General features: G+C 36.8%; 1 protein-coding gene across 10 annotated transcripts in view; it reads right to left on the bottom strand.

Moving 5' to 3' along the window:
* abcc9 (ATP-binding cassette, sub-family C (CFTR/MRP), member 9) overlaps positions 1-23,778 on the bottom strand; it is an 89,500-nt gene that overhangs the window by 53,378 nt on the left and 12,344 nt on the right. For all 10 annotated transcript variants that reach the window (XR_004848954.2, XR_004848956.2, XR_004848960.2 and 7 more), the window contains 12 exons: positions 23,344-23,510; positions 22,694-22,795; positions 22,361-22,501; positions 22,062-22,253; positions 17,535-17,699; positions 15,194-15,349; positions 14,331-14,465; positions 14,026-14,188; positions 12,916-12,956; positions 12,632-12,774; positions 12,223-12,331; positions 6,363-6,470 (listed from right to left, as the gene is read on the bottom strand). Coding sequence is in view for 7 of the 10 variants with exons in the window: in XM_055006336.1 (XP_054862311.1) it covers positions 6,363-6,470; positions 12,223-12,331; positions 12,632-12,774; positions 12,916-12,956; positions 14,026-14,188; positions 14,331-14,465; positions 15,194-15,349; positions 17,535-17,699; positions 22,062-22,253; positions 22,361-22,501; positions 22,694-22,795; positions 23,344-23,510 (1,622 nt within the window). In the remaining 3 variants the exon portion in view is untranslated. The remainder of the gene's footprint in view (positions 1-6,362; positions 6,471-12,222; positions 12,332-12,631; positions 12,775-12,915; positions 12,957-14,025; positions 14,189-14,330; positions 14,466-15,193; positions 15,350-17,534; positions 17,700-22,061; positions 22,254-22,360; positions 22,502-22,693; positions 22,796-23,343; positions 23,511-23,778) is intronic.

Raw genomic sequence — 23,778 nt, 5'->3', positions numbered from 1 at the left:
CACGGCTAAAATACACGAGCTTCTACAAAAAGTAGCGAATGACCAAACGAAAATCCCGACTGACCAAGCCAAACACTTTGAAGACGTTCGTAAGGACGTGGCAGAAACAAGAAGAACGGTTATGGCGATTGAGGCTAAGCTAGCCGACATGTTAACGAGGATAACTAGTGTGGAGGCGCGTTTGGACATGCTGGAGGAAGCAGAGAGGCAACGCTGCGATGCCCCACCGGCTTTTGCTCCTGAGATTGAAAAGCTGAACGCAAAGCTAACTGAATATGAGGATCGGGATAGGCGACTGAATCTACGTATTAAGGCTTTCCAGAACGTGTTGAAGATAAAGACGCCGTATCGTTTTTGAGACTGACGCTCCCAGAGATCCTCCGGGCTGAGTTTCAGGGAGGGCTGGATCTAGAACGCGCTCATCGCTCCCTGCTACCACCGAAACCCGGAGCCCCTACAAGACCTTTCATCGTTCCTTTCCTCAGATTTCAGCAGAAGGAGCAGGTGAGACGACTTGCCAGAGAAAGACAATGTTTTTTTAGTAAGAAATTGTGAAGATAGCTAAAATTGTCGGATTCTCACCTCTCTAAGGTAACGCATCAAATTAAACATACAGTTTCGTCTGGAAAGATAACCAAAAACAGGCTTAAAATTGTGATATTTCCTCAAACTCCCACTCTTGTCTCATTCAAAAACCTGCCAAAAAACTTCTGCATCAGTTCCTGAAAATACAAACAATTCTGAGGTACTCGATGCAACTGAGAAGACATGAGTAATTCAGCTACAACCATCAGTCATATAACAAAAAGTTAGTAACTATTCAAGTGAACTGCAGGCAGTGTTTCCACAGAAAGGACATCCCTGACATTGTTTGTTCTGGCTCACTGGTGTATAATCCATCAAAAACCTACTTCAGACCTGCTTTCAGGAGTTAAACAGAAATTCTCTGCTTTAAATAATTAATGGTCTGATGCATTTCTCCACAAAAAGTTCAATTACCTTGTTAAAAATGTGCCTTCTCCCCCAACAAAGTTTTTAAATATGGGAAGTTTTTAACACTCTGAGTAAAGACGTTAAATGCGCATTTTGAGAAAACTTAAAAAACATGTTAAGTTTAACCCTTTTAAAACCACAGGGATCATCGGTGACACCACAGCGCATGTGTATTTCAAATTACTGTAACTCCTCGCTACTTCGTGCAATTTTAATCATTCAAACTGGCCCTGAAAGCTGTGAAACGGGGCTTTCTGGTACTATTACATGCATTACGGTAATGACTGAGTGCCGTGTGGGGAGAGGGAGGAAATGAGTGGAAATAAGGACATGAGGAAATGAGTATAAGAGTGCTAAAAGTGTTAATATCAATTAAAATATCAAGAAAGGTAAGAAAAAAAATCTATTTCCGTAACTCAGTTGACAGTCAAAACAGAAGTAAACACATCTAAGTTTAATTGCTGCTCATCAGATACTGTTGTCATATATTTTTTAGACAATTAAGGTGAAAATTATGCTGTTTTTGAGCTCAAACATGGAAAGAAATTTGGCATTTTCATGCATTGTGTTTACTGTAATTGAAAAAGTTCAAGACACTACACAGAGATCTTCATTTTTAGTAAAATTAAAAGTTGTTGTGTCCTATTTTTGGTGGGTTTCCTTGCAAGATTGCAGGGATTAAGTCAGAAATTACAGCTTTCCAGACAATTAAGTTCAACATGTGGGTAATATATTGGAAAAATGAACATTTTATATGAATCTCTCACAGCATTAATTTTCTAGGAAATAAGAACACAGAGAAACGTGCGACGGACATTTATATCTAATCCCTGTTCCACCTCGCTTCTTTCTGCTCGGACTCAGTTTACATTCCTCCCATCTGCTGCATTTATTTGTTTATTTTATGTTTATTTTATCTGACAATTTCCCCCCTAAAGTTTTTCTTCCTTCTCCACATAACACAGATCCCAAAAGGCATCTCGAGATAAAAATGTCTTTGTTCCTTTGTTGTCAAGAGGAGATTACTTAAAACTTGTTTATATGTGTTTTAGGGATTTAGTCAATTGAGGATGATATTAAAACTCAAGTATTCACTTGAGATACTCATAGTTCATGTTGAAAATTATGAAGATTATAGTCCAGATTTTTAGAGTTTTACTGTCTTTTTACACTCAGCAGCTAAGAAACAATTAGATCTCAAATAAAGTTCTTTCAGGCATCAGCAGTATAGCTAAATCAATTATCTTATTTGTGCAAAAATGGAAAGAAAAGATGAGATATCCTCAACAAAATTACAAGTGGGAGGCAAGGAGAACGGAAATGGACAGCAGATATGTAACTTGGGGAGAGAAACATAAAAATAAGAAGATATGAGGTTCCACTGAGAGGACAGTGCACAACAGTTAAAGTTTATTTCATGCACAATGCAAGAAGCTGCTGGAAATAATCTGGAATAGTTGTAAATAAAATAAAATCAATTTTATATATGGAATAATGACAAAATGGAAACAAGTTCAATCCTACAGTGAAAGTTTCTCGTGTAGACAAAGAACATACAAACTGTTTTAGAGCCAGTATGATGAAATTAAAGACCAACATACTTAAAATTAAAGGGTAACAACAGCCACTTTAATAATCTATACTATATCTGTAGTTATATCCAAAGACATTTAGTTTCTGTGAAGTTACAACACCTTTTTCTCACGTTTAAATCAGAAACTCATGAGTTCAGGATGTCAAACATTTACTGAGGACTCTAATCTACCTCTAACTCGGCAAACATCAAACCTGTTGTCTTGATGGAAAACAAATCTTCTCACAAGTCACACTTATCCTGCAGACTGCATCCAGTTGTCCTCCAAGATTTCCATATACTCTGCTGCATTCATTTTACCCTCTACTACTGGAATGAAGAGAGGCATCCCCACATCATAATGGTGCCACCACCATGCCCACTGCGAAGCATGGTGGTGGTAGCATCATGCTGGTGCTTGTGATGTGTGCAATGTTTAGCGGCCGCCACCATATCACCTAGTCTGATGGCCAAATCGCTCAAGTTTGATCTTATCAGACCAAAGAACTTTCTTCCAGTTGACTTCAGAGACTCCACTTGTCTTCTGGTGAACTCGTCCAGAACTTTCTCTTTGTCTCTCATAAAGCTTTGACTGGTGAAGAACAGACAGCAGTTGTTGCATCAACAGTCTCTCCCATCTCAGCTGCTAAAGTTTGGAACTCCGTCCGAGAAGTCATAGTTGTCTTGGTGGCCTACCTCACTAGTCTCTTCCTTGTAACTCCTCAGTGTAGTCATAGTTGTCTTGGTGGCCTCCCTCACTAGTCTCTTCCTTGTAACTCCTCAGTGTAATCATAGTTGTCTTGGTGGCCTCCCTCACTAGTCTCTTCCTTGTAACTCCTCAGTGTAGTCATAGATGTCTTGGTGGTCTCCCTCACTAGTCTCTTTCTTGTTTGGTCACTTGTTTTTTGTCCTGCTCTATGCAGATTCCTGTGTCATATTACTATCATTTTTTCATAATTGATTTAACTGTACTCAAAATTTTCTTGTATCCACCACCTGACTTATGCTTCTCAATGACCTTTTTCCAGAGTTGCTTCGAGTGCTCTTTAGTTTTCATTGTGTAGTTATATCCAGGATTACTGATCCACCAATGGCTGGACATTTCAGATACAGGAGTCTTTGTACTACAATCACTGAGACACACTCACTGCACTCAGATGATCTCCATTTGACTAACTGTGTGACGTCTAGCACCAATTGGTTGAATTGTGCAATAACTTAGTTTACATCTTATAATTTCAACTACTTGATATTAAGTTTTTGACTCAGTTGACTTGAATTTCAATGCTGAACAGCAACGAAAGGTGAAAATGTCAAAGGAGGGTGAATACTTTTTTATCGTCATTGTATTTACAAGGAAAAGCTGATAAAATCCTACACTTATAAGTCAACATGGAAAAGTGACCATGTATTCAACTATTCACTTCCTCTCTAATTAGTAGACGGCCGCCCAGACAGTAGCGTCACTCCACAGGGATGAAGCAGGAAGAGGAGTCTTCACAGAGGGGCTGAGAAAATGCTGGACTCATTCACAAGGCCCTTTAAGGGGCAACAAATTCTCGTGTGAATTCTACACTTCCTGAGAACACAGCGAGTACGTGCACACACACACGGATTCACCCACAAACACATGTCACATGTATGATCCTGTGCACCCACAAAAGCCCCCATGGATGTACAAACAGCCCAGATATGAAACAGCTGCTCATATAGCTAAATAAACATTTATAAGAGCATGCAGATCTTCTTTGTCTAACTATACGTGAGTGTTAACAACCTCCCAGTGTGAATTAAACACTTAATGCAAGATGGCTTTGTAATCAGTACAAAAATATCAGCAGAACAAATGATCTGTACTGTCATATCAGAAAATTTTGTTTTATATCTACTGTAATTATTAGTATTATAAGGTGTTGTTATGATACGGTCCACTCATCAGGTGTGCAGTTTATCAATGGAATTCAGGGTTTGATATGTGTAGTTTTAACTGTAAAATCAAAACTTTACAAAATGGCTTTAAATCATAAACACATTCAATCAGAGGACCTATTCCCATCACCTACTTAATGCACAACACCAGATTTTAGAAATATATATTTTATTGATTAAGATAAAAATGTTAAGTTTGCAAACATTGTTTTAATGGGTTCGGCTGGCACAATAATGTTGGTAATCATATAATTTTAAGAAACTCAAAATCTGTGTGTTCAAATACACAACAGCTGCAGTTCAAAATGGTAAAAAAAAAAAAGAGAGAGAAAACCTAACAAATTGTGCCGCTGGATAAAATAAATTCTTAAAAGCTACTTAAAAAAGTCAAAAATTACTAAAGAAAATCTACCTGGAGCGAATAAATGCGTTTATTTTTGGTCATCTTAAAAACGTTTGCTGATAATTATGGTAATTAGGTACATAAAAATATTAGGTGGAGCAGCTTAATTTTGTGAGTAATTAACTTAAAAACTTGTGTTAATGCTACCAATCATTAAAAAAGTTGTAATTAAAAATACATTTGATTAAGAAGGAAAAGCCAATTGATCTAACTGAATGTTGTTTGTTGAACATAATTTCATTAGAAGTTGTCTTGACTCAAAAAAAAATTATATAAACTGTAGCATCAACAACTTTTTTACTCAGCACAAACAATATTTTTCATTTTGTATTACGTGAAGATTTTCTGACATTTTTTAGAGTAGAATAAAGGGAATAAAGGGACTCTAGTTTAGGTTTGGGTCAAATTTATCCTGCTATTTTGGAAAATGTGTTATTTTTTGGTTAAAATCTGTCTTAGCTTTATATTCTGAAATGTTGTACTTCAAGATAACCTTGTATGACCTTCACTGTACCTTAACTTGTCAATCCGCCAAGGACTCCTTACACTTAATACTGGACATCTGAGCTCATCTCTCCTGAATGTGTTGCCTCCAACACTTTGGTCAGCTTTACATACAGAAAACCCTCTTGGATGCTCAATGAATCTCGCATCTAGACATGTAGTCTTCTGCTGTAACTCTTTTATACAACTGATCTGTCAGATGCTTCTGACACCACCAACCACCTGCTTTATCACACTTTCCCAATAATGAATTCCCAAGATCTTTCGTTCTATGAATTCTCTATTTGTATTGATAAAACCTCATTTAGTCCATCCAGTTCCGACCGAAAACCAACAAGGTCATTGACAAGTGTCTGTTTAAAATCCTGAGGGAGGTCATTTACCCTCTGAACTCTCTGAAGGACGGTGCTAACTCTATTACCCCTTGGCTATTTTCAGGGTAATTTGACTACCTTCACTATATAGCCGTTATCTTGGTTGTTACAAAAACGAGTCACATATGATATCCTTGTTGTTTATTCACAACAGTCTCAACTATCAAGATCTTCCACCAGTTGCTGTGATATTACTTGCAGACCTTTTGCATTGGAGGTCATATAAGGGAAAAAAATATTTTGTATTCTGAAATGGTTATGTTTTTTACATTGACCTCACTATAAAATGCTGGGTAATAGAGAAATAATTTTCTAATTGTGTAGGGGAGGTTGTCTGGGAATATCAGAACCATGATGGTGGGACACTGTATGGCTTAGAAATTGGGGAAAATATGTACTTGGTGCCAAACAAAATAAATATCTTCATGAAGAGATGGAGACTCCACTTGTGGCACAGATCTTTACAACCAACACCTGAAACCTTGTAAACCTTCAAAGCGAGGACATCTAAGTCTCCTCATACTCTATTTCCAACAATAACAACAAGACTTCAGCTTTTCCCCGTCATTTCAACTCCGTCCCTGACCTTTACAGCCACGTCCTCCGTCTCCGTGGGTCTCAGCGGCCGCCTGGTCGGGTGCTCGTAGTTGTCCATCTGGTAGCGCATCGGCTGCTTCCTGTTGATGGCTTTGGTCTTGAGAGAGATATCAAAAAGACGAGGGAGAGTCGGGAGTAAAGGGGGGAAACAAGAAAGAGATTTTAAGTTAGTATTTAATAAACATTAGACTTTGCTGCATCCGCTTCAGTTCCTTGGGGAAAAGATGATGTTACGCAAGTGGTTTTTCATCCCACTGCTGCTATATTATCTCGTTCTTATTACCCAGATACACTAAATATACAAACATAAAGAACATCAATGTTTTCGCATGTCATGTGAAGTTCTGTTATTGCTGTAAAACTTAGTTCAGATGTTCATGCATCAGCAAGAATCGCTGTGAATTCTCCACAATGTAGCTTAATGCTAAAGGTCAGTGAAAACCATGAGTACTTGTGTTTGAACATATTTTTATACCACATTCCAGCAACTGCAACTATACAGACAATACCACAGTATTGGAATAAACATTAAGCTGCAACGACGGTGTTAATATGTTGTTGGAGTCTAAACGAGGAATGTTTTTTTGGCATTTCATTCATTTTGCATGTAACAACCAAAGCAAACTGTGCAGGTGAGATCAAGAGAGGCAAATGGAAGAAATCTCACCAACTATAAAAGTCATTAATCCACAAAAATAAGGAAATAAGGAACCACAATTTTTTTTTTTTTTTAAAGCAAGGAAACAAAGTGATGTGAGTTATAAGTTCAGAGGATCATAAAAATAAAATAGTGAATTATGAATATCTGGCAAATTTGTTGCTAATTTGCAATGTTAATTTTGAAATTTTGTTGCGTGAAAGTGAAAAAAAGTGGCTTGATGGCGCAAGAAAGAGCTTCAGCTGGTCAGTTGATGATCAGGATTGTGATTTATCCTCTGAGGATTATAAATATTCATCTGGAGTTTCAGTAAAATCTGCACTGATCTCATGAGGAAACCAGCACAAAGGCTCCACAGGTCAATAAATCATTGGGGTTTATGCTCTCGAGATCGTGAAATGTCACATAATTTCATGAATATTAGCAGCTTTTAAGTGAAGTGGCTTTGGGTAGTTGCAAAGTGGAATGAACATTTTAGGCCTTTGCAGAGTTTCTGTTTCCATTGCAGTGCAGGACTTAAAAGCTTCAACCGTGGTGTTCACTACGAATGCGACAAGCAACAAATAACACTGATTGGGAGTGCAATTGTAAGAAATAAATGAATGGAAGTTTGTTATATTATCCTATATGGTGAATTTTACACTGAAGATGGTGATGTTAGAGAAGAGAAGACTTCATGAGGACATTGAGACAGCATCTCAGAGTTTAACCAGCCAGCATTGTTTCTCCACATTGAATTCGATTCATTATATTTAAATAGCACCACCTAATAACGCAAATCATCCCAAAGGATCTCACATAGCAAGGCGAAGACCTTAAAAGACTATGTAGAGAAACCTAACAAATCCAAAAAAAATTGGAGACTGGGAAAAAAAAATCAGGAAGCAACTTCTGGCAGAACCAGGCTTAGAGAAGGCACACATCTGCCTCAACCGGGTAGAGTGAGGGTAAAGAAGAGGGAGAACAAGAGGAACAGTTTAACCAATCATGGCACAGCAGTTTTTCAGAGGCGTTTAGAAGTAACGACCTCCGATTAAGACACTTTTTTCTCAATCTAAAACCGATTCTACAGTGGTGGTTCTTTGTGTTGGAAAACACACAAACGTTGGACCACCTTAAATCTTGACCTGCAGTGGAAAAGAGCCTAATATGGACAGCAGTTGTTTAGACTCTGGATGTTAGACTACTCGCACTGAACGTGACAAATATCCAGTTTATTAACCTGTTGCATCATTGGATTTGCTGGATTACTCTCTAGAACATAACTTTGTAAAGTCTTAAGCTTTCCATATGAAATCTGCAGAGATGGTCTATGTTGTGAAATGCCATGACATAAATAAAACTAAGTTGAAATGAACTGAGTTTTATCCAGTATATAATGTCTTCCACACTTGTTGTTCATAACAACATGTTTAATATCCCTTCTTGATGTTTTTAAGCTCCCATTTCATATTGGATTAAATTAATGAATTGGGTATTTGGCACTAGTACCGATAGATGATTGGAGGTTATATTCGGTCACAAAGACTAAGCTCTACTGTTTGGTTGATTTAGAAAACTTCTATAAAAGAACAAGGCAGAGCTTTAAATAAGATACTTGCTAACACTTCTTCGTCACTTTTAGTTTTTGACGATTTCATAAAGAAGACATAATGCAGTTGTAATACAATGGAACCAAATGGCGACCGTTGTAAATTAGAAGAAATAAAATGATGAAAAAACATCAAAATTTTGCATTGAAAGCAAAATCGTTTATCATTTATGATTTTAGAATTTAACCCTTTAACAGTCAGAGGCTCAAATGCGGAATAAATAAAAAAATTCTCCCACTGTATTTTACATGCAATCCATCTATTTTGAGTCCTCAAACTTAAGCAGTGTAAGATGTTTAAGATACTAATACCACAGCAACAATATCTCTCATTTTTAGTGTGTGCACAGTATAAAGGTAGTTTCTTACCTCTTCTATCATCTATAGAGGTACAGACTTGTTGAATCCTTGTGTTCTGCTCACTATTATCACCTAAAAACAAAATACTGCTTATTTGTTTTAAAAAAAATGAAAGGGGAGTGAATGTTAAGGGGTTAAATGAGCTCAGTATTAGTGTTTGTATTTATACTGCCCTCAAATAGTTGGATTTTTGTCATGAGCAATGGGTTCAAAGTAATATTCTATTATGAAAATGGCATTAGAATCCTATTTGGAAACCATTACCGCTCTAAAGAGTCCTGTGAGTCTCGGCTTTGTGGTCTCACTGTCCATTTTAGACACAAGCAGTGATAATCCCATTGCAACATAATAGTCACCATGTGACTCAATCGCCTGAAACCTCAGACAGCCACACGATTAACGTCTGGGCTGTAGTTTAGTGGGTGGTAGAGTCCTGTAAGACCCTGTATAGCCTGGAAACCACTAGTCCTGAGGAAATAACATGGAAAATGATGAATAAAAGAGCAAATAAACAGCTATAAATGTCAAAATCACTTCATATGACACCATGTACAGTAAATGTAGCTGGAAGAAATAACATATAATGACATATATTCTGCTACATGGCCTTGTTATATAAATATGTCGATGCAATCATATCAAGAACCCTGTATCTGTGTTGCATTGTATTGGTTGCATTGTATTGATGCCAGTGGTCAACCACCCTGAATCAGAACAGCATGTTGTTTTTGAAATTCACAATTGGCTTTCTGATGAACACTGAAGAAAAAATTGCCCATTTCTTAACTTCTGTTTGTTTTTTCATAAACTAAAATTAACCAGCTGATCCCCAAAACTCACTGGTAGGTTTTAGAGGCAAGTTATGTAAAAGAAAATACTGAAATTATCCCATTTATCAGGCAGAAACTATCAAAACTGAAAGAATTGTAGGGTTTTCAACTTTTAGACCGTCTTGAAGTGATTTCACTGAGAATATCAAATCTAAGCTTGCCATCATTTATCAGTTTTTCATCAACATTATTAAATTCTAGATCTCATTTAAAAATGTACAAAAATGTAGTTTGCATCAGACTCTGTAAAAAAATTAAAAATGTGTGCTCTTAAGTACAACAGTGAAGCCATGACTGATGTATCTGCGACCAACAGTCATATGACAAAAATTCTGTAACTATTCGGCTGAACTGCAGGCTTTGTTTCCACAAAGCAGAGGAGATGACAAGAGAGGCTGAGAGCACAAAAAACAAAACATATTTGATCAATAAATTCATGCGGCATGGCTCAAAAATGGTACGCAAAGTAGCAAGTTGTTGGAGGATACATTCCGCATGGTGAAAGTTTGTAGAAGTTGTAAAAGTGCAACGAGTAAAATATCTATAGTACGTAGAACCACGTTTTCCAGTATTGGTAACACCTGTGGATGCTTGGAAAAACGTTGTACATGTTGAAATAAAAAATCTAAGAAATTCAACCTTAATTGTTTCTGATTAATGCTATTAAATGTTTGATGAAAACACAAAACCCATTTCTGAGTTCTCTTTACTTCTAGCCATGGTTGTGCTGTTTCTATAGAGGTACAGGACTTTATACTGTAGTAAAAAAATAAGTCCACAGTTAGAAAAAATGTGACAGGAGAAAAGAAATGCCCAGAAACTGGTTAAGAAATAAAAACTCTCCAACTAACTTGTGAGAAAAAATGTATTTTTTTCTGTCTCTGTTTTTAAAAAGTGAACCACCAGAAGCACCAGTTTTCTATTAAAAGCTTTGTTTTTCGGTACTTGAACACAGATAAGCCACTCTGAAGAAAGTTTCCTTTTCCTTCTTTCTCAGAATTTGTCTGGATGAACCCAGATGACCTGGACAGTCACAGTAATTGTGCGTCACTGTCTCGACGTGTGACTGTTTCTCAGAGGATCTGGTCATTGCTCATTAGGAGCCGACATTACGCAGCGTCCCTGAGAAACCGTTCTGTTGCTGCGATTTGTCATCAAACTGGGAAGGACACGACTTACCTGGACTAACATGGAAGGAATGTGTCTCATCTGGCTCACCTCATTGATCCAAACGCTGACTGTGATCAAAGGCCGGCTGCTAAACTCTGCACATTAAAGCCGTTTCTTGGCTTCCGCAGCGTGCTGTGTTAACATCATCTGGTTCAAATACAGGATACGTGTTTGGACTTTGCCACTCACTGTTTAAAACTCACCCAGAGGTCATTTAACATGATGTCAAAAATGTGTGTGCCCCAAAACCAGGTTCTAACATCAGCATTAGAACCATTTATGTGTTGACAAAGAATAATAAGTTTGGAAAAAAGTTAATTAAAACCAAGGGAAACAGACAGGTTTAAACAAATGACCTCACTGTTTGTACAATCTTCCCTAAATTCTGTCTACTTTTTTGCAAAACCTGGGTGTTATTTGCTTTCTTGTTGTTTTTCCGATCACTTACAAGTTATATTTTACTCACCACTTTGATGCTGAATGTAATCAACACAGCCTTTCAAGTCTTTGCTTTTCAAAAAGCAACACATTTCCAAATTTGATTATATAACTAAGTTGTAAAATTAAAAAAAAAATTTGTCGATATTCAATTGTGAAAATGAATATTCAACTATCACATCTGTCACGTCTGAGCCTAAACCACCGCAGCAAATTCCATAATCTACTTTAATTAGCAGAAAATTGAATGTATGTGAAACTGAAAAAGGATTTCAACTCCAAGAAATGTAGAAAGCCACGTTTGGAAATACTTCAGATTTTGGTCAGTAGAAGCCAAAAGTATTATTACTTTTGTCAGATTCAAGTTATTTCTGTGGCCATTGTGGGTTTTTCTTTCATTAACTGAGGGGTACCAACAATTTTGTCCACGTGTGTACCAGCTGTTGATTGCAAAGTTTACACTCGACTTTTGGCTGTTTGTTTGGACAAAATGCAGCCACGCCGATGGCTTCCTCCAATTATTTTGGACCTGAAACTGAGAAAACGTTCACTAAACATTAAATAAGTTAGACCGAGCAGTTAGCATTATGTTGTGGTGTTCAAAGTTGGGAAAACATGGGGGCCTTCACAGGTAGTGTGTTCCTCCCACCACTAAAACTAATGGATTAATCCTGGAAGGTTATTAATATTCTATTTATGAAAGTAACACCAGAGACTGATCAGATGGCAGCATATCGACCAAATCGACCAATTAACCGTTCAATCAGGACACTACAGCCGGACTGGTGTCATTATCACTAACCATCCCCAGGTGTTTCTTTCCGGGTTCCAAGGTAACAGATATGTCGCCGTTTCTCCAGCTGTCATCTCCGATTTCATCACTCTGAAGAAACTCGCCGAGCTTCTGGACACTGTAAGAACACACACATGCATGAGTGCCTTAAAAGTGCAACTGTGACGATTCCAATAGCAGTAATCTCTCAGGAGTTTAGAGTTTCTCCTCGCTGCTGTCAGGTTTCCTCTCGGTTCCTTTAATTAGATTTACCACTGAAACCATCTCCAGTCTGTCTTCCTTGTTTAGTCATGTCCTCATCCCCCCACTCCCTCCCTCTATCTCAGACGCAGCATCAATACCAGCTCTAACACTCACCCTATTTACAGTAAGGATGACCGCAACACAAATTATTAATGTGCTTATCATGTTTACTCACCTGACCAGAGCCTTCACAGCAAATCTGACCACAGTGGAAAGCAGGAAAAGAGGAGTGACCAGGATGTGGAACAAGGCCAAAGCTGCAAAGGCCTCAGAAGGACTCGGGCCGGTTTTATTGATGAAGTGATGCATCACAAAAGTCTGCAAGAGACGATTTTATGCATTAACATCCCTCACTCATGTTTAGTCCCGCTTGTTGATATTGACAAATCATATTATGGTTGGAGAAAGCAGCATATTTAAAGGGGTTTTAGTTTTATATGTGTGGTCAAACTGTCTTACCGCGAGAACAGCAGCAATGGGGATAGCAGCATTCATGAAGACTGCAAAGACAGAGAACCACAACGGGTTTTAAAGGAGTACTTTATGCAAAACAGCTGATTTAAGTAATGCCACAAGCTTTACAACATTCATCGAGTTCTTTGTAAAGGCTTAAATCCCGACATTAAAGAGTATTTGGTAGTAATGGTTATTCAAAGTGGAAAACTGACTAATACATTATATTTTGACGACATTATTACGTTTTTTCCTTTAAGGTCCTAAATGTGAGCTGTCTTAAAAGGCTGATGCTGCACAAAAAACAATGCACCACAACAGTAACAACAATAGCATTAGGTAAACAAACATAATGGGTTTTGGTATAATGATACAGTGAAATGAAAAAGTATTTGAACCCTTTGGAATTTCTCACATTTCTGCATAAAATCACCATCAAATGTGATCTGATCTTTGTTAAAATCACACAAATGAAATAACAGTGTCTGCTTTAACTAAAACGACCCAAACATTTATAGGTTTTCATAATTTTAATGAGGATAACATGCAAACAATGACAGAAGGGTTTGCTGTTTGTAGACACCTGTTGTTTGTTGTTGTTTTTTATCTGACACTGCACTGTGTGAATCTTTTGAACTTATGCACAAAGGTTAAAGCTGTACTATATCGATTATATCAGCTGTGAAGTATGTGAAAATATACTGCAATTAATTAAAAAATATATTAAAAATGATGCATGATATGAAGGTGAAATAATGCTACAAATACAATTTTCTTTCCTTTTAAACTAATTTATTATGACAAGTTCTGTGTACATGCCAGGGATTTTCCTGCATAAAGGAACTTTTGGAAATGGATTTGGACTGAGAATAAAAGAAATAATTCATGAACCTCTTTGTTAAATGGGGATTTCATTTACTCAGTCATATCGTTTATCAAATGGTCAGAAATACCATTCTGAGCCAGCAAAATCCCTGCACGCCTGGTATTTTATCCACAAGAGAATCATATTGTAATTGTAAATCAATAATAGGTCCTGTCTTTCAATTTTTAGATGATAAAAGTGGACACTAAGTTCAACAGTTGTTAATTAAAACCTATTGATTGTCATCTTACTGGACATGGATGTGTAGAAAGCGAAGGTCTTGAGGCTGGTGAGCTCTTTGCCTCTGGTCTCCTCCACACTGTCACAGAAGATGTTCTCCCAGGCATACAGCTTGAGCAGCTTTATGCCTTTCAAAATCTCTGTTGTTGTTTTCAAACGATCTGTCGAGTGTTCCTGAAATACACAACAGAAACTCCTGTATATTCAGCTGACATTACAAGACCAAGTAGCTTCCGACTGCTATAGCAGTCCTACATAATCTGTAGGACATATAATGGATTTAAAAATAAAACAGCTGCATGAGTTTACTGCTTACCAGTGTGTTTTTCTGTGTGTCTGCCAGCTTCGTAGCTATGAGGTACTGGACTGGAGCCAACAGAACTATGACAGACGCTCCAACCAAAGCACTGCAGCCCAACAAATAGTAGAGCAGGATCACTCCCATCACGATCTGCAAAGAGACGAGAAGATTTGACAGAATAAAATAAACTTTATTAGATATATGAGTATAATATCCAGCATTATTTTTTACTGTTCTATTCTAGCCTTATGTTAATTCATTTATTTCAGTTATTTCAGTAATGCATTGTACTTATATCTTATATTATATCTTGTTGCTTTTAACTTTTAACACTGCATTTCTTCTTCTTTAGTCTTTTTCTGAGCAATATCTGGCCCAAGAATTTCTTTTAGGATTTTTATCTCATCTCATCTTCTCTCATCTTATCTTGTGTTATCTTGTCCTATCTTGTCTTATCTCGTCCTATCTTGTCTGATATCATCTTGTCTTTTCGTATCTCATCTTATCTTGTCATATCTTGTCTTATCTTGTTTATCTTATCTCAATATGCTGACTTGATGCAGCAACCCACCTTCTATCACCAGTGACCACCCTTAACATGAAGGTTGGATAACTTCAGCTGCTAACTGACACTGAATTTGAAGTTTACACCCTACTCTACTTTGAAGTTCATGGAGAAACTGCAAACCTCACTTGCTATTAGTCACAAAAAACATGCAAAACACAGGCTCTGATGTTGACAATGTTATACCATGTCGTCTCCTGACTCGTGACACTTATTGTTCGTACGTTATTATGACAGTCTCAGAATTTCTTGATAACCCCACATACAGCATTAAAGTTGACCCAGTTGTGTTGAGAACTACAGTTTTTCCTACCTGTACAGGCATGGCCCACAGGTTGGGACACAGGAAGAGGAACCACATGAGCTGGTTGGTCTCTATAGCAACCAGGTTGTTGATCTGCCCCAGCGTCATCTCCCCCATGGACATGTTGGAGGTGGACAGACGCAGGATTTTGTTGTAAATCATCGCCTGGTAAAGAAACCGATATGAAAATAGCACTTAATGTTCACGTGATTTGAGTTTTATTTAAAATTTATAACACCAGATTTTCCATAGCAATAAAAAAATTCATCTATTCTATAACAACAGTGGCACAACATGAAATTTACGGGGTTAAAATACAACTCGACGTTTGCTAAATTCTGTCAGTTCAAAAACGAGTAAAAAACTAAACAGTTTAAGTTAATTTGATTTTAATACCAGCTGACAGTTCTTGATGTTTGGGGTTATGAACACATTCCTGCTCGTTCCAGAGAAAATACTGAGGTCTGATACTAATCCCTAGTGATGAATTAGCGTCCCTTTATAGAATTTTATTGAGATAAAATATTGTCTTGTCACTGTCATGCACTTCTGATGTAGCGCATGTGATATATTTTAGATGAAATACATTCACTGGTTGTCTAAAGGAAGATTTGAGCTGAACTGACTCCAGTTGTGAACAGGGTTTCATGAATATGTTCATTAGTAGCACCGGAATCTGGGGTTTAATGGAGGGAACAGCAAAATACTGATGCACCATTATGTTCAGAGTTTATTCGTCATTTAAGACGCAAAAACTGAGTTCTGTAAACACATTTTGGCTGAATTTGGAAAATCTGGAGTTTTCAGACCTGAGAATTTTCAGAATTTTAACCCTCAAAAAAACTTTATTTACCTCAAATAAATACCTATAGAAAGACTGAGTGAAGTTTTTACATATAAATACATACATCTTCAGGCTTGTTTTTATTATTGTTTTTTTTAATACATTTTTCAATTAATAGCAGTATTTTCCTCAGGTTTATTCTTTTAACTAAACCTACTGTAGTGGAACATTGCTAGTTACATCCATTCTGACTTTTGGGGGTTTTATTATTATCCAACTTGTTTTGTGATAATTTTGATCAGTTAATATTTTGATTTAGAATTTAAATGGGCATTTTGACAGTTGTATGTCAACAGTTATATGTGTATATATATATATATATATATATATATATATATATATATATATATATATATATATATATATATATATATATATATATATATATATATATATATCTCCAAATGATGAAATTGCTCCAGTAGAGGTCAAATTTTTATTATTGGTCCGAAAAAATTGAAAAAAAAGTGCAAAATTTTCAACAAAAATGGTAGTGGGGTACCAGAAAGTTCCTATAAGTGTATAGACAAGCGGAAGCTTCCATATTTTCTAGCTTCCCAGATAAGACGCTTTTGAGGTGAAAATACAATACTGCTGGGTCTGAAAATACATAAAATCCTCAATATTAAACAAATAGCAAAACTCTGAGAATGTGGAGCAGCATTCCTGTCTGAAATGATACACAAACTGACCCGGAAAGTTTGAGCTAATTGGTCTAAAATGCCTGAGGTTTTATTGCACTGAGTGACTCATATGAGGAAATTCCTGAACTGAATTATGTAGAAATGTTTGCCGAGTGTTTAGTAATATCTACTTCGTGTGGATTTTTATTTTGCTCTTTGTTTGTGTTCAAAACTGACACTATAAATCAGCTGGATGGGTTTTACATTTCAATAAATGTACAATAAAACCTCTGTGCAACTTTAAACTAGCTGATTCTTCAGTGTTTAATATGATCTTCTATCAAATCACATGGATAAAGTTTGTACAAGCCGCTATAACTCTGAGGCATCACAGAGATTCCTCCTGTGGAACCGCTACACTGATCCAAATGATGAAATTAATCAAGCAGTGGCCAAGTTTTTTAAATTACTGGCCCTTGAAAAGCACAAAATTTTTCTCCAGAAGGTTCTTGTAAGTGTATAGACAAGTGTCTGTTTCCATATTTTCTAGCTTCCCAGACAAGATGTTTTATGAGGGGGAAAGTACAATAATCTCTGGTTTCTCTGTATTCACGCAAAATACATCATAAAACAAATAAGTAAAGTGTGAACAAAATCTGAGACTGAAATTTCATGAACTGAGGCAGAAAGTTTAAATTCTTTGGTCTAAAGTGTCAGATTTTTTCATCCCACTGGCTGCTTCCTCAGTAAACTGGGTAAAGTTTGTACGATCCACTACAACTCTGAGGCATCACAGAGATTCCTCCTGTGGAACTTCTCAAAGCAACACCTCGCTGTGGAAATGAGACGTCTTGAGTTTGATTTTCCACAATGCTTCACTCACCAGCAGAGCTCCTCGCAGGTTGATGCCTGTCTCTATGGTAACGTAGTAGGAAGCCTGCAGGAAGGTTCTCTGCAGGACCAAAGCCAGGAACAGAAGAATGGCAAGAACCGAGCTGTTCTGCAGCAGCTCTGTGGAGGACATGAAGTAGACGCCCAAGTAGGTCTCCTAGAAACACAGAAAATACATCAAAGTTAAAAACTGACCAGATTTTTAGTGTTAGTTATCTGCAATATTTACATATCTGTAATATTTGAAGGAGAATATTTCTAAAGCAGCTTACAAGTTCTTCTTGTGGCATGTTTTGTAAGTAAAAACACATCAGCATATCCTGTTACAAGAAATTAATAGAAATCTAACTACATGTACTGGCAGATTTATTGATATTTGAGGTAATTTACAAGCACTGCTGCAATGAAGGCTTAATTATCATCCAAAAGTCCAAGATAACCTCCTAAAATATCTAAAAAAAATTCAGTTTACTGCCATAGAGGAAGAAAGAAACCAAAAATATTCACATTTAAGATGCTTTGAGAGAATTTATAGTTATTTTCTTTTAAATATTTATTCAAACCAGCAAATCCATTCTCAGAATAATTGGTAATTAATTAAATAGTTGGAAAGTAATCAATTTATTATTGCAGCTATTCTGCACAATACAAAAAATGAGACACTTTATCAATATGAGCTGTTTAGTGATCAATACTAAAACAAAATAGTTGGACTTTGTAGCTTCAAGAGCACCGTTGTAAATAAATTTTACATGGTAGCAAAATCCTGAAATAAACTCAGATAAATTCAATAACAAATGTTTAAAACATGTAAAAAATAAAAATATAAAAAATACGATTAAAAAAGCCTTTGTGACGGTGTATTACTTAAATTTCTGTCTATTTTAAAATCTACTTTCATTAAATATTTAATAGCTGTTTTTTATTATTATCACCAATTAATATTATATTGTATAATTATATAATAGAATTACCATTATCATTATCAGGCCATATAAATATCAATTAATCAGATTTTATATAGTATTTTTCATACAAATAAGAGTATAAAAAATTGATTTACTAAGCAAGCGAAAAAATACACAAAAGGAAATATATAAAACAAAAAAAATCACCATATACGCTAAAGAAAGACCAAGAAAGTTTAGATTTTTTTCCTTTCAAATTACTTTTTTTACAGATTATAAAACTACTTGATTAATTTAATAGTTGAGAACTAATCAGTACATTAAGTGATAATAGATTGCAGTAATTGATGTTGCCACTCTGTAAATGTGCAGCCAGAAAGCAAATAAGTGTGTTTCCAAAACTGTAAAAAAAAAAAAAAAAAAAACTTATTTTCATGGAATTTTCATACTTAGTAAGTTAATTTTACACATTTATAGAAAAACTGTATCTGCCAATACATTACTAATATTTTTTAAATTATTATCAGATATTCAGCTGCACTTGAGTTATACAAGTATGAAAAGCTACAAACACATTTACTAACTGATGCCGTTTATACAGAGGCAGCTTCCTGTTGCACTGAGGGAGATATTTAGGGAGGTTTTTCAGGCAGTTTCTAAATAATTTACCTAATTCTGTACCATTTACAAATCTAAAATACGAGTGGATGTTAGTCGTCGGCTTGTTGCCCAGCAGCTGATGAACGAGCCACTCGAGGTGAAGCATCAATGAAGCGTTAATCACCATTAATCAGAGAGGGTGACCTCTCATAGGACTGACTCTGTTTGTATTATTGTTTTACGGCAATTTTAAGATGGAATGTGACAAAATACCTTGATTTTTTAGGATTAGATGAGCCAAAATATGCATTTATGTATGTTTTTGTTTGCCTTTTAGCAGCTTCTGAACAGATTCTTGAGAAAATCGTAATTAATATTGTGATATAAACTACATTCATTAAAAAAACTGGATAGAAGTCTGGTCGTGACGCTCAGCAGTGCTTTCCTCTGCGTTAATAAACTGCCACAGCGAGTGTGAGGCGAGTGGGGAATTTTCCATGTCACTCAGAAATGTTCTGCTCTCTATCTCGGCTTCCCATTATATCCACTTTAACAGGCCTGACAGCAGCTCACATTCAACATCAGCTGCAACAACAAGCAGCCAAACGCACTGGATGAAAATACAACGTCAACACTACAGCATCTGTTCTGCTTCTTCTACTGGCTCTGACTGAACTTTGGAGGAGGCTGGCAGTGATACAAGAAAAGATCAGTGCATCGTCATCCTTCACCAACTGGACGAGCTGCAAGTGTCTGCTTTACCTCAGTCTGCTACATCATCTTTATTGTGCTGTCAGGAGGAGGTATTTCTGTTTGAGTAACAGTTACAGGTGATCTTTTTCTCAGCAGTAGAAGCTAGATATTTAACTAGCTGTTACTGCTGACCAAGAGGACAAACTGTCTGATGGAAAACAGTCCAAAGAATTAGTCTGATCCTGATCATATGAGGTAGAGTGAGACATTCAATCAAGGCTGACAATGTAATAAAATATGAAAAATATAACAGAGGACATAGCTGTGCTCTACAGATTCTTTAGGAAAACTGTTTGATGATGTCAATTCCAGCGTTTCATGTGATTCACTGTTTTCTTCTTCTACCATGTTTCCACAATTAGAAGAGACATCAATGAAAAAATAACACCAAAAAAGGAGATATAAATTTCATTTTAAGTGTTTTATTTGAGATTCAGTTTGGTCATCAGGGCAGCCCCCTGATGACCAAACTGAATCTCAAATAGAGAAAAACAAGAGACAAGAGAAGAATGTCATTTTAAGGAGAACTCCAGACTTATTCGGTATTTTTAAAAATATTTTCAAACAATCTTTTCTCCTAGTTTTTCTAGATGTGATCTCAGGACAAGAACATTTACACAACAACTGCATGTTTTAGTACTTTGTACATGGATTAGCTAAAATTTGATGGGTGGGACGTAAAATCTCCTCCAATTCTGAAATGACAAAAATATTAACAATTGAAAAATGGTAAATAATTAACTAGTATATTACAGACGTCCCCAGTTTTGTTAAATTACAGAAAATAATTACTAAAATCACAGAAAACAAGTGTAAATTTACAAGTTCACTGTATCTGTATTTTTACAAATAGTACTTAATTTCTTAACAGTTTGTGGCTGTAATATTATGCACTTGTACTATATTTAAATCAACTAAAAAAATATTGTTGTACAGATATCAGCTGTTATTTTTACAGTTTTTGAAATTTTTTTCTGGCAGTGTTGCTTTTTTTCAACTTTTTTTTTTACAGTATATTGTGTTTGGTGAGTGTGTTGCAGAAAATCTTTACTAAACAAGAAGTACACAAGTATTACTACCAGACTCAAAAGTCAGTATGTAATATCTACTGTCCAGCCTTCTCTATGTGTCTTCTCTGTGCTGCTTTGGATTTTTGACCTTGCAAATTTGAACAGTTCAAGAAAGATGACAAAACCTTCAGAAAGTGAGGAAATATTTGGAAAATAATTACATTTTTAGAGAGTGAGGACACTCTGAAGAGTATTTTGTCTACTTCCTCCTCCTTCCCGGCAGATTTAGAGTTCACATCTAAGGTCAAATAGAGGCTGAAGTAGTTGAATTATGTCAACAAAGTCCGTCATAAGGCCACTAGTGTGAGTGAGTGCACGTGGGTAATGTCGTTATTCCATTACAGATGCATTATCACATCGGATACTCTCTCAGACATGCAGTCACACGTTGTGGTGGTGACATGACGAGCGACGCCTCGGTGACATCGCTGTGAACTGGACCACCCAGCAACACTGACAGCAGTGACACAATGCGACCCCTGATGTTTTAACTCATCTGCACTTAACCTCTAATAAATGATCCTATGTAAACACTCAGTGAGACTTTGGTGTCGTCTTCAGCGACATCAGCTGTGCCCAAATATGGGTTCAGGTTTCCAGTGTGATTTCTCTGAAGGGAAAATGAATGACATTAAACTTTGTACACCATGTTTATCAGAGCCTGTCCAAGTGTGACTCTATTACTGCAATGGCAAAACCCTCCTATACTAACATACTATTTCTACATGTACTTTCATACCGTGTACATACTACTGGATACACAACATAGTCTCACAGCAGTTTGCTAAATAGTTACGAACCTTAATCTGTTGATTCATGTACTCTAGTTTTTACATCAGTTACATTCATTTTTTGCAATTAGGTGCGACCACAATAGGGACATTATACAGTCCCTATAAAAAATATTCACCCCTCTTGGAAGTTTTTCCCTTTTAATACATTTTTATTTGTAAGCACCTTTCTTGAAACCCAAGGTCACTTTACAGTAAAAACAAATACAACAAAACAGATAAAAACCAAACAACCAGGATCAGGACCAGGATGGAGGTAGTATGGGGGGTGAGGGAGGGGCGGAGACGATTGATGTTGCGGAGATGGAAATATGCAGACCGGGTGATGTTATTGATGTGAGAGTGGAAAGAAAATGAGGAATCAAACTGACTGGAAAAAGCACACAAGTACGCTCACCTTCATCTTGTCTGCTGTTGCAACTTCATCTTTCGTCTTCAGGTATTTCACGATGCCAGAGATGCAGAGCGGCCCGGCGAAGCCCAGCAGGTCGGCCAGGTAGCGGAAGGTGCTGCTGAGCAGGATCGGACGGCCGAACGCTCGGTACATGGAGCGCCAGATCGACGGCGCTCTTTCGGGGTCCTCGGCCGTCTATAGAAAAGAAACAGAAAGGAAATGTGTTTGTTTTCACACAGCTAAACAACAGGAAAACCCAGCTGGAAGATTTCATCAGCGTTAAATTGGTTTCCTCTGCTCACCCGCTGATCCTCGTAGGCATCTTTGAGCCTCAGGTAGTTGGTCAGCGCTCTCATGGCGATGGGCAGCTTGCCGATCTTCTTCAGCTCAATCGGCCTCTTGTGGGCTCCGATGATGAGAGGATTCATCCACCAATATGTCGCCTAAAAATGTGCCAAGAATTTGCTTCTTTAGCTGCCAAGTTACACACCAGCAACATCTGCCACAGTAAATATTGACGGAACATACAGCAAGTTGGGTTTCATGTTGATTTTTTGCTTGTTATTTGTGGTCTAAATACTTCACATATAATACTTTCAAACTGGTGCCATGGAAATGAGTTTTGAAAAATCCACCTTGGACAGCAAGTTGACAAACGGCTGCAGAAAACGAACGCCCAAATCCTGCAAATCCTCCGGTGGCTTCACCTTCTGAGGGTTGGCAAAGAAGACGTATTTCTACAGAGAAACATAAGGATAGAATTAATAGAATAGAATAGAATAGAATAGAATAGAATAGAATAGAATAGAATAGAATAGAATAGTATAGAATAGAATAGAATAGAATAGAATAGAAATACTTTATTAATCATCGATGGGAAATTTGGTAGTTGCAGCAGAAAGAGTACAGTTGCCGCCACCATTAAGAGATAAGAAAATCCTTTCTTGCTCCCCACATCAGGGGAAATTTCCAGTGTTACAGCAGCAACAATTAGAAAATCATAAAATGCAAAATGTCCCACGTAAATAATGTACAAATTCTCAAGTGTTTGTTTGTCGAAATTAAACAGACGGAAATGTTACTACACCAGGACACACAATACAGGCTGAGAAAATAAAGACATTAGAAGATGTAGTGTGTTTGTTTTGTCATATTAAGAACCAAAACGTACTTCCTTTTTTGTACTTATGACCTGATTTTATCTGATTTTGGACTTGTAAATGTACCTAGTGAGGGATCAATAAAGTCTGTCTTACCTAATGTAGGATGAGATATGTTTACTCACCCTGACTCTGATGACGTTGATCTCCACGGCCATCAGAAGTCCGTACAGAATCACTAACAGTGCCGTGATGCAGAACCTCAGGTGTTGTGGACCGACCTTATACTCTGCAAACTTCCACAGCTTGATGGACTTTGTGATGAACGCCAAAACCCAGTAGATGAAGAGGACTGTGAGAGCAGAAGAAAGTGTGTAGTGTTAACAAATGCTGCATGCATTGCTGCTTTGAGTTGTGGAAATGTTGAATATGTTGTCATATATCTTCCATTTGATTAAATCTGTTGCCCATCTGATTGAACAGCTGAGAGAGATGTAGGTAAAAGGCACAAAGATTAATGTATGGAATAAAAAGGATGACATCTCAGCCTTGACTATGATCCTTTTTTTTAGATTTCCATTGTGAGTTTAAGAACATCGGCAAAGCACAGAGTCAGTAAT

The sequence above is a fragment of the Amphiprion ocellaris genome, chromosome 21 (assembly GCF_022539595.1).
Source record: "Amphiprion ocellaris isolate individual 3 ecotype Okinawa chromosome 21, ASM2253959v1, whole genome shotgun sequence".
Lineage (NCBI taxonomy): Eukaryota > Metazoa > Chordata > Actinopteri > Pomacentridae > Amphiprion > Amphiprion ocellaris.
This window is presented reverse-complemented; position numbering and strand designations above follow the sequence as displayed.